The sequence below is a fragment of the Myotis yumanensis genome, unplaced genomic scaffold, assembly GCF_028538775.1.
Source record: "Myotis yumanensis isolate MYYU_CA2020_CCGP unplaced genomic scaffold, mMyoYum1.0.hap1 SCAF_1, whole genome shotgun sequence".
Taxonomy (NCBI): domain Eukaryota; kingdom Metazoa; phylum Chordata; class Mammalia; order Chiroptera; family Vespertilionidae; genus Myotis; species Myotis yumanensis.
In genome coordinates this window covers 153119551-153131974 of record NW_027223752.1, presented here as the reverse complement: position 1 = coordinate 153131974, position 12424 = coordinate 153119551, and the positions used below count along the sequence as shown (strand labels likewise).

At 39.6% G+C, this 12424-nt stretch overlaps 1 protein-coding gene across 1 annotated transcript in view; it reads right to left on the bottom strand.

The window, feature by feature from the left end:
* Nucleotides 1-8581: 8581 nt before the first annotated feature.
* The window catches only part of ARHGEF38 (Rho guanine nucleotide exchange factor 38), a 139461-nt gene continuing 135618 nt past the window's right edge, over nucleotides 8582-12424 (bottom strand). Inside the window, exon 14 of the mRNA XM_070408580.1 lies at nucleotides 8582-9218. Within this exon, the coding sequence (XP_070264681.1) occupies nucleotides 9033-9218 (186 nt within the window). The 3' untranslated portion in view covers nucleotides 8582-9032. The remainder of the gene's footprint in view (nucleotides 9219-12424) is intronic.

Genomic DNA, 12424 nt, shown 5'->3' with positions numbered 1-12424 from the left:
CTCACATTGTCCACATTTCCTTACATTGCCAACGTAATATATGCACATAGTATATATTTAATACATCTTAAATTTTCATCTATCCTGGTTACACACATCCTGAGAATTCTTGAGAAAGATACCCAAAGAGTCTTTGGGTGGATCATTTCTACTTGTTTACATACCGATGGCTTCTTCCTATACCATGAAAAATAAGGCTGTTTTGTTTTCACTGCCCCAAAACGTTAGAGCATTCTATCAGATGTTAATTAACTGTATAAAAGTAGCTCCTGTACAATTACGAAGGTTGTTTTGAAGTATGTATATGTACATTGTTAGGTCAAAATAAGTGAAGGATCTTAGCTGCCTTATTTGCAAGCTAACACATTAGCCTGCGATTGTTTCATGTATATATTCTGAAAGAAGACATGAGGCTTTCTGGATCATAGAAACAGTATATTACAGCAAAATGTAGCAACCATTTTGTACTCCCCAAATATATCATTTCATCCAAAACTGGAAGTCTAACAATTTCCAGTCACTAGACCAGTGGTTCTCAACCTTCTGGTCCTTTAAATACAGTTCCTCATGTTGTGACCCAACCATAAAATTATTTTTGGTGCTACTTCATAACTGTAATGTTGCTACTGTTATGAATCTTAATGTAAATATCTGATGTGCAGGATGGTCTTAGGCGACCCCTGTGAAAGGGTCATTTTACTGCCAAATGGGTCGCAACCCACAGGTTGAGAACCGCTGCACTAGACTGTAAACTGGAAGTCCAATAAATTCCCATACCCCTTCCACTGTGATGTGTGCCACTAAAGCTTCCCTCTATAGCCTCTAAACTCAAATCCCCCTTAATCCCTACAACATGTTTATTCTAAAATACGTTGATAAATGATTTTTGTGAAGATAAAACTTTTTAAATTGAGCTTGGTCTTTTTCTAAGAAAAGATTAAAACTACCTGTTAAGTAATGGGACTAAATTATTCATGGTAAATTAGAATTCAAGATTGAGATAATCCCATTACTTACAAAGTGGAGTAATCATCTATTTACATGTTTTAAATCTGCCTGCAGATGTTTTTGTTTTGAGAAACAGATTGCTGTTGATTAAATATCAATTTGGCATCAACCTCAAATTCTCTTTAGGGTCAAAAGACCAAAAAAATATATACCCCCATCATTATTTGTTTATAGTTTCAGGGTTAGTTTGGACTAAACTGAACAAAATGACCTAACACAAGCTCAGCTCAACAACGGTAACAGCTGATGTAACCCTGGTGCATACGAAACGTTAAAGCAGTCATGCACACAGATTGCACATTGGCACTTGAAATGGAAAATTTTATCCCATGTGTGCTGGCTAGACTTGAAAAGCAATTACCTTAATTCCTACAGTACTTCAGAGAGGACTTTATAAGACGTGTTTAAGAAGTCATTTTTTGTGTAGCATAGCTCTATGTGCATAGAAATGTATATTTTGGATCTGCACATATGTATAAGTATACATACATCCAGTAATGTAAAACTCATTTTGGTATTTTTATACATGTATATTTGGTGGAAGAGTTGTCTCCAAGTAGCTCTTAGACCTTGATTTTTCCATGTCACTAAGTTAGCACGGCTTTTTAACTGAGTATGTGATGAAATGGCCAGCTTTATATTAATAGTATTTATCATTTATTTTGTTTTTCTTACTATTTAAGTTTTATGAGGGCAGGGATCTTGTTTGTCTTGCTCACCATGGTATTCCCACTACAGTTCTCAATAAGTATTTATTGGCTCAGTGAGTGAATACACAAATAATTAGGTGAGCCAGCAAGTAAGCTTTTAGTATTGTAAGTTCAAATCCCATTTTAATAGAAATCTGTTCAGTATCACTTTTCTGTTTTGTATATTGTGCTTATTGAAGATTATTTAATCATATATTTTAGTGACTTAAAATAGGAAAGGAAAACATTGAAAGAATATTAGTTAAAAGTCTGGAGACCAGGTTTTGAATCCCTGTCCCTCCATAGTAGCTGTGTGAAACTCTGTTTTCTCCTCTGTAAAAATAGATAATTATTAGTGAGATAAAATTGAAGGCATCTAAGGTTCAAAGGTTAGGTGATTCTGACTTAACAAAGATGTACTAGTACTGTTAGTAACTGATATTATAAATTACTAGAGGCCTGGTGCACAAAAATTTGTGCACTTGGGGCGGGGAGGGGAGGGGGTCCCTCAGCCCGGCCTATGCCCTCTTTCAGTCTGGGACCCCTTGGAGGATGTCCACCTGCTGGCTTAGGCCTGCTCCCTGGGGATCAGGCACAAGCTGGCAGTCAGACATCCCTCTGGCAGCCCTCGGGGGATGTCCATTTGCTAGTGGGGAGCAGGCCTAAGCTGCAGTCGGACATCCTTAGCGCTGCTGAGGAGGCAGGAGAGGCTCCCACCACCACCGCTGTACTGGCAGCTGTTAGCCTGGCTTGTGGCTGAGCAGAGCTCCCCCTGTGGGAGCGCACTGACCACCAGGGGGCAGTTCCTGCATTGAACGTCTGCCCCCTGGTGGTCAGTGTGTGTCATAGTGACCAGTCATTCCCAGTCGTTCTGCTGTTAGGGTCAGTTTGCATATTACCCTTTTATTATATAGGATAGAGTCCTGGTGCATGGGTGGGGGCCGGCTGGTTTGCCCTGAAGGGTGTCCCGGATCAGGGTGGTGGGTCCGCTGGGGTGCCTGGCCAGCCTGGGTGAGGGGCTGATGGGTGTTTGCAGGCTGGTCACACCCCCTTTAGGGTGGGGGGGTCCTCACTGGGGTGCCTGGCCAGTCTGGGTGAGGGGCTGAGGGCCGTTTTCAGGCTGGCCAAGTCCCCTGGCTATGGAAGCTCCCAGCCTCTCCTTTTTTCTTTTTGCTTTTTTTATTCTGGGATTTATTTACCTTCTATAATTGAAACTTTGTAGCCTTGAGAGGAGCTAAGAGCTGGCCAGGGCAGGCAGGAGGGAAGCCTCCTGCTTGCTCCAGCTCTGTGGCCACAGCCAGCTGAAAGCAGGTTTATTTACCTTCTATGATTGAAACTTTGTTGCTTTGAGTGGAGCTCAGAGCTTGCCGCAGCAAGCAGGAAGCTTGGCTTCCTCCATCATTGGGTCAACCAAGCCTCCTGCTTGCTCCAGCTCCATGGCTGCCGGCCGCCATCTTGGTTGGGTTAATTTGCATATAGTCGCTCTGATTGGCTGGTGGGCGTGGCATAAGGTGTAGCGAAGATACGGTCAATTTGCATGTTTGTCTTTTATTAGTGTAGACTAGAGGCTTGGTGCATGAAATTTGTGTCGGGGAGGGGGGTCCCACAGCCTGACCTGTACCCTCTTCAATCTGGGACCCCTCAGGGGATGCCCAACTGCCTCTCACAATCTGGGACCGCTGGCTCCAAACCACTTGCCTGCCTGCCTACCTGATTGCCCCTAACTGCTCCCCTACAGGCCTGATTGCCCCTAACTGCTCCCCTGCTGGCCTGATTGCCCCTAACCACCTCTGCCTTGCCCTGTACCCGAAACCCAGGATTCCATCCCTCTGGCTGGCCGCAGGCACCCAGGACCCGGGCCAGCTTCACCTGGGCTGGCTATAGCCACAGGGACCATGGGTGGGTGGCTTGCATAGGCCGCAGCTGCAGGCACTGGCACCTGGGACCATGGGGCAGGCGGCTTGTCCTTCTCCTGGGCCACATCCACAGGTGCTGGCACCAGGACCTTAAGGACTGCGGGACAGGCAGATTGTCCCTCTCCCGGCTGCAGATGCAGATGCTGGCGCCCAGGACTGCGGGGCAGGTGGTTTGTCCCTCTCCCAGGCCGCAGGCACAGGCACAGCCGTGGGAGCCCAGGAACTTGGTGTGGGCAGCTTGTCCCTCTCCCAGGCCTGGCTGGTCCCCATAGTTACAACAAACAGGATTTAAACAAAGTGGGGTTTTTTTGCCATCTTAGAAGATAAAGATTTCCTCTCTTAATTCACATGAATTTAAGAGATTTTTACAGTGGACAAAAGGAAGCTTATGGGAAAAGTAAAAAGTTTTAATTTCCACACTTGAATAGTGAAAACTAGTATAACTTGTGTAACTCATCTGAACTATTCATCACAGATAGTGACTGGCACTTAAATGGTCATCTGTAAATGTCCAAATTATATTTTAGACAAAATATGGACTATGCCAACACTTACAGTATTTTATGCAGTGCTGCATTTATATAGTTAACAGTGTGCATTATATCTCTTCTGCACAACAGAACCTTCATAGAATTGTTTTATACTAATGAATACTAAAACAAGATATTCTGAAATATAAGGAATGTTCAAATAGTGGCTTTGTGATTTTTCCCCCCATGTTTTAAGCACCCATGGTAATTTTGTATTACTGGGATTTTTATAATTTCTAAACTTTATTATATATACATATTAATTTAAATCATGTATTTAAAAATAAATACTAAATAAAATGTATGTATACACTCATTTGTTTTACAAACAAAAATAGCCACAAAAATTTTTCCTTTGTTCTTGGCAAAAAATACCTATTTTGGAGAATACTGTACAATAAAATTTAATTTTAAAAATGTAAATAATTACATTAGCATTTCTCACCAACAACTTTATTTATGAAGACTTTTGAAAACTTATACACACCTTAACTATCTTGGGATTTTATTTCCCTTAGGCCCAGTGAAATAATGTCTGGCCTTAAAATTACAGTGAGTTGATCTTAAACAATATACTAAAATAATGACATTATTGTATAATGTAAAAATATTTTTTTAAATAAAGCCTAAATGGCAAATTAAATATAGGTTGTGGTTTTAAAATAGCAACAACGTAGTTTACAGTAATATATGTTCAGCACCAGAGGGAGGACTGTAGTAGGTGCTTCATTACAACTCTTGCTCAGCTGCTGACTGAAGCTATGATTTTTCCGGTGTGGCTCCTTCAAAGGTCAGACAGGAAGCATCAGTCCTAGGCCCACACAAATGGATAAAGCTTCTCGTATACATCTAGTCCAGTGGTTCTCAACCTTCCTAATGCCGCGACCCTTTAAATACAGTTCCTCATGTTGTGGTGACTCCCAACCATAAAATTATTTTCGTTGCTACTTCATAACTGTAATTTTGCTACTGTTATGAATCATAATGTAAATATCTGACATGCAGGATGTATTTTCATTGTTACAAATTGAACATGATCAAAGCATAGTGATTAATCACAAAAACAATATGTAATTATATATGTGTTTTCCGATTGTCTTAGGCGACCCCTGTGAAAGGGTCGTTCGACCCCCAAAGGGGTCGCGACCCACAGGTTGAGAACCACTGATCTAGTCAGTACTTCAGCCAGAAAAACAAATAAATGTGCTACTCTAGTTATGTAATTCTGCACTGGGGGAAGGGGGGAGTATTAAGGTCACAATTTAAATCATATTTATATATAAATATATATATACATACATACATATATATATAAATATATATGTAAAATTTCCCCACTATCTTGGTTTCAGAGTATGTTCATAGTTTCCACAAGTAGCAAATTTGGATTTCCTTTTGCTTTACCCTAGGGCAGTGATGGCGAACCTTTTGAGCTCGTCGTGTCAGCATTTTGAAAAACCCTAACTTAACTCTGGTGCCGTATCACATATAGGAATTTTTTGATATTTGCAACCATAGTAAAACAAAGACTTATATTTTTGATATTTATTTTATATATTTAAATGCCATTTAACAAAGAAAAATCAACCAAAAAAATGAGTTCGCATGTCACCTCTGACACGCGTGTCATAGATTCGCCATCACTGCCCTAGGGCCTAGGCAAACTGGAATTTACCGATATTTTATTATTGGGTACAAAGAACCATTTCAAAGACATACAAAGTTTCTGTACATTTGAAAAAGAGAGTCTTCTTTTGGTACCCAACTCAAAACAAGAAAATAGTTCATGCAAAAATGAGTTATCAGTAGAACCTTATAAAACCATATACAGATTAAGAATTTTAAGAACAATATTCCCTCTTATCCAGTTTCACTTGCCCACAGTCAATCACAGTCCAAAAATATTAAATGGAAAATTCCAGAAATAAACAATTCACAAGTTATTAATCGTGCTCCATTCTAAGTAGTGTGATGAAATCTCATGTCATCCAGCTCCATCCTGCCTGGGATGGGAATCACCCCTCTGTCTAGCATATTCACGTTGTTATTCTACCTACCTATTAGTCACTCAGTAGTCTTCTAGGTTATCAGATCGACTGTTGGTATCCCAGTGCTTACAGTAGCCTAATGCTACATCACAATACCTATAATGTCACCCATTCGCCTCACTTCATCTCATCATTGTATAATCTTACATTGTATAATCTTACATCAATAGAAGGGTGAATACAGTAGAATAAGATATTTTGAAAGCGAGACTACATTCACATAACTTATTACAGTAGCGTGTTATAATTGTTCTATTTTATTATTGGTTATTGTTTTAATCTCTTACTGTGACTAATTTATAAAGCAAATTTGATTATATGTATGTATGTATAGGAGAAAAAAGTATATATAGGGCAGGTGTGGGGAATGTTTGTCCTCCAGGACCCATTAAGCCCATGAAATCATTTGGTCTGTCCCTGCCCCAAAGCATAAGGGGTGATTTAATTAAATGTTTAAGCAAATATAGCAAGCTAATTTTTTTAAATTTTTTATATATTTTTTATTGATTTTTTACAGAGAGGAAAGGAGAGAGATAGAGAGTCAGAAACATCGATGAGAGAGAAACATCGATCAGCTGTCTCCTGCACACCTCCCACTGGGGATGTGCCCACAACCTAGGTACATGCCCTTGACCGGAATCGAACCTGGGACCCTTCAGTCCGCAGGCCAACACTCTATTCACTGAGTCAAACTGGTTTCGGCAGCAAGCAACTTTTTAAGTTGATAATTTTGTATGACCTATGAATGATGTTATAAATATCCAAATGGTGCCTGGCAGAAAAAAGGTTCCCCACCCCTGATATAGGGTTTCGTACTATCCGAGGTCTCAGGCATCCACTGGGGTCTTATAAGATACTAGAGGCCGGTGCACAAAAATTCATGTACTGGGAGGTGATCTCTCAGCCTGGCCTGTCCCTCTCATAGTCCAGGAGCCCTCAGGGGATGGCCTCCCTCTGCAGGAGGTGACCAGGTTGATCAGGGGAAGGCACCGCCCCTATCACCCTGCTGCTGCTGCTGCCACTGCTGGCCACAGTGGCTGCAAGGCCTGAGCCCTGGGCCTCACAGGTGCCTGAGCCCATGGCTGCCTGAGCCCACGGCTGCCATGAGCCCCAGGCCTCGCAGCTGCTGTGGCTTTGTCCAGATGGACATCTGGATGGACGTCTGTCCTAATTAGCATGTTACCCTTTTATTAGTATAGATTCCATGTGGATAATAAGGGGCTACTTTTACATACAATGTGAAAATTTCTGTCATGTAAATGTCTTAATATCTGTAGATGTACATATATGTACATATATGTAAATAAAAGTCAGCAGCCCTTTGAAAAGCAGCACTTTCATTTTGTTATTTGTACTCCTCAGGAATAGACATAACTGTACATTATACAGATCAAATCTTTTAAAGTAATTTTAATCTTAAAGTTTGATGTCATATTAGCACATTTTATGTGGACAATGAAAGTCCACCTTATTTTGTTTCTTAAAGGAAACCACTAAGTCAAATTTAATTTAATGTTTTTTTCTGTTCCATAGAAGCATCTTTAGTTCAACAAAATATCTTGACAAACTATGCCTGAGATCTTAGGGGACTGTTCTGAGCTAATCCTAAATTAAAGTTCAGTGTTCTAGGACACTGTGTTACAGCAGACGTTAACCTCAGTGCCTGCCTTGTCTAAGTACAAATCGGCAACCAAAACTATTTGCATCTTGGCTCAGAACACGGAACACACATTCCCCATTCATCATCCAAATAACTGAGTGATCCAAAAATATTTTCTCATTAAAATATCATTAGCAATCATGTAGGGAAGCTTTTAAACAATTGTTCTTTCAAAAATGTTTAAGCAAAACAGTAAAAATAAATAACCTAGATATGTCATTTTCTCTAGGCTAGTATCATGGAAGTTCTTGTAGCCCTTGATTTTGAAAAACTCCTCAATACTTAAATACGGACCTGAGAGGAAAATGGGCCTCATCAATGCCCATTATTTGCATCACTGAGTGTTTTGTGATCGCAAATGTCTACACTCCTCGAGGGTTAGGATAGTGTAGTGCACTGTGAACCCCAGAACCAGACCTAGGTTTGAGGCCCCACCCTACCACGTACTAGCAATGTGAATTGGGCTAAAGTCACCTCTTTGGGCCACAGTGTCCTCACAATGTTATATCAAATAGGTTACCACATATAAAGCATTTAGGACAATGTCTGTCATTTGGTATTCATTTAGTAAATATTAACATGTTACGTTATTCAATTTTTTTTCATTCAAAACTTAAAGAGAGGCCCCACATCAGACTTCTAGTTGCTGTTAATTATCAATTCCTATTTTTATGTATTTAGTACACTCCCTGGTTGATGTATATATGTGTATAATCTATACCATGTAGTACATATATGTATATGTAAACCATATAATGAATATGGTATATTAGAGGCTCAGGACATGGAATTCATGCATGGGTAGGGTGCCTAGCGGCTGCCGGCTACTGGCCAAGGCCTCCCTTCCCCTGGCTGCTTGCCTGCCGCAGCGGGCCGGGGCCTCCCTTCCTGCGGTTGGCCAGCCAGCCCCGCCCCCTGGTCGAACCCCCATTTGAACTCCTGGTTGAATTCCCAGTTGAGGTGACAATTTGCATATTAGGCTTTTATTATATAGGATATGTGTGTGTAAGGATGTGCAACAAAGAGACGCGAAAAACAACATTTTTATGGTGAAATACATAATACAGAAAAATAAAATACAGTAGTTGAAAAAAACCTTGTCCTTAGAGTCAACCTTTCATGATGGTAAAGAACACATTCAGAATATCTTCACTTCTAAGTAAGCCATAAGTCTGATTTTCTTAAGCGTAAGTCATCTTTCCAAGGTAGTTAGCTGGCACATATCCTTTCTGCCCTCGAGCTTCAGCTAACCACCACTCTTTATTGCCACTTAGATCACAAAATCTAAGTATATGAACTCTTTGGTATTCCTGAAGGCTGAGTTCACAGTTACTCCGTGCTTCAAAGGCATGAACTGCATAGAAAATCTAGACAAAGAAGCAAATGACATTAATTAGAAACAGAGCCTAAAAGTGTTGATAAATGTTAATAAAGATTGCCAACCTTTTAGAAGGAATGCTAGTTTTCTTATTTTCCCAAAATGATATTTCCTCAATTCCCGCTAGGTGGATTTTGCTAAAGTGTAGTCCTGATATGAATATAGTGAAATCGGCATTCTTATTGTTTTGTTGGGAGGAGTCTGAACTATACTTGAAGGCAATTTGGCAGTTTCTGTTTAAAAAATTTTAAAATATTCATTTTAAAAGATAATAGCTCTAGAATCTCTGCTACAGAATAGAAACATTGACAGATTTTTACACAATAATGTTACTGCAATACCCATTTATAAGGTGAAAAGTGGGAGAAGAGTGAAAATAACACTGAAGATTCAGCAAGAGAATAAATTCTAGACCATACAATAAAGAAGTCAGTAGTCATTACAAGTGACTAATAATATGATAAAATAGTAAGCAAAAAGGACATAAAATCAGATGTACAATATAAGCCTAATATTGTTAGATTCTTTGGTAGAGTTAGAGGTGATTTTCACTTCCCCTTATTTGTTTCCTTATTTTCTAAATCTATATAATGACAATGTAATAAAATTATAATATTTAAAATATTTAAATGACCTAGAAGAAACTAGTAAAACACATTTCCATCAAAAGAAATTTTCTCCAGCCTCAGAAGAATACTTCAAAATTAGTAGCTGAATAAGAAGCCACTAAGTAAATGTTAAGTCCCACTTCCACTAAAATCATAAAACTGTTAATAAAAATGTTCTTTGTTTTGGCATAAAATTAAACAATCAACTAATAACATGTATTCATTCATTTCATCAGAATTTATTAAGTACCTATTAAGCACCAGATATTATATTATCATAGAACTTGTAACCCAGCTAGGCGGGAAAATTAAAAAAAAAAAGAAAGGCACGGGGTGGGGGGGGGGTCGGGGAGGTGGAAGAGAGCATAGAAGGGATAAATGGTGATGAGAGAGAGAGAGATAGAGAGAGAGAGAAGGAAGGAAGGGAGGAAGGGAGGAAGGGAGGAAGGAAGGAAGACAAAACAAGAAAACGCCCTATGCATGCAGGTGATATATCAGCTCATTGTGAGCTGGTTTTTGGAATAAGTAATCTTTTATAGGTGACACAAGGGGTGGACATATCATATTCAAAGGTATATGAAAACAGTATATGAGAACGACAAGCAGATTAACTTGCTCAAAATTGAGGGTCAATGTAAAATGGAACTATTAGAAATAAGGTGACTTGTTGAGCAGTGAGAGACTGGGCAATGTGGGGAGGGGACTGTAGTTAGAATTACAGTTGGTTTTTGAATCTTAAACTATTATGTAACTTTTGGTAAGATTCTGATAGCATTGATTTGTGTACCATCTCAACAACTCAGCATGAGTCCACCTCGAGGAAAGGCACCCCATTTTCTCCATTGAGCACATCAGAGTACACAGTAGAATTCAAATATATGTTGATTTGACTTGAAAGTAACCTGAAAGGCTTGGATATCATACAAGAACATATAAAAGATCATCTTGCATCATGCGAGATACAAGGCAGATTGTTGGGCATGGATTATTTTGTAATTTAAAAAGTAAAGAAAACAGCCTGGTTGGTGTGGCTCGGTGGTTGAGCATTGACCTATGAACCAGGAGGGTCACAGTTTGATTCCAGGTCAGAGCACATGCCCTGATTGCGGGCTCAGTCCCCAGTGGGGGGCATGCAGGCGGCAACTGATCAATGATTCTCTCTCATTGTTGTTTCTTTCTCTCTCTCCCACTCCCTTCCTCTCTGAAATAAATTTTAAAAAATATTTTTTAAAAGTAAAGGAAACAAAAAGGGAGGTACCATAAATTTTTGAGCAGTGGAATAGCAGCAATGATAACTACCTTTTATAGCACTCATGACAATTTACATGTCAAATGTGCTTTATCCTCAACAGCCCTGTGAATTGTGATTTGGAGAAGTAGCAACATGCTCTCAATCACAGAGCTAGTGGGTGCTGCTAGGACCATATCTTCTAACTCCTGTGCTTGGTCCAGGTCTCATAATACTTTAGGAGCTGAACTCTTGTTCTAGCAAAGGTGTGCAGAGTGTATTCTTGCAGAAAGGGATTGGGCTCTCTAATATGTTGCTGCTCTGTTGATTGTGTGTGTGTGTGTGGTTTTTTTAAAATTATTGTTTAAAGTATTACATATGTCTCCTTTTCCCCCGATTGACCCCCACCACGACTCCCCTCCCCCAGGACAAGCCCCCACCACCCCAGTGTCTGTGTCCATTGATATTGCTCTGTTTTTGTTGTTGTTTAGAAAGTAAAGACCCTGAGTAGATCCTCCAGAGCTAAGTGGAGGACTTGGCTTGCAAAAGCATTCAGGAATAAGATGTACCATAACACAGCTTCTGAGAAATAATCTGTAAGAGCCCACATGAGCAGTTTCTAGCCATCTTTTGTAATTTTTATACATAATATATACATTTTACCAATGCAGCTATAGATTTTTTTAGCAGGTCGAGTCACCTACTAGTATATTATTCCTAAATACAGTTTACCCTTGAGTAATGTGGTGGTGGGGGCGCTTACAGCACTGACCCCCTCCTCCTGCAGCTGAAAACCCACGTATAATTTTTAACACCCCTCCTGAAACTTAATTACAGACAGTCCTCAAGTTACGGTTACGCTGGACTCGACGTACATCGTTTCGTAGTTACATCGCCATCTCCCAATTATTTATAAAAAAAAAGTTCCATCATTTCAACGTATGTACATATGTGCTTTATGTTTTTTATTATTTCTTTACCACAAGTAAAGGTCAGGAATTGTTATCTTTCTTTTATTTTTTTTTTTACTGTTTCACTTCATTACTGCTGTGTATGTGCTCCATGTGAGTGACGTAGGTGCTTATGTAGGTGGGTTCCGACTGATGGCGAAAATCACGTTACGTTGGCACCCTAGGAACGGATCTTCCACGTAACCCGAGGACCTACTGTACTAATAGCCTGCTATTGATCGGAACCTTTAACATAAAGCTGATTAACAAATATTTTGTATGTTATATGTATTATGCGCCTCATTCTTATCAAAAAGGAATCTAGAGAAAAGAAACTGTTAAGAAAATCATAGGGAAGAGAAAATACATTTTCTGTATTTATTGGAAAAAATCGGCATATAAGTGCATC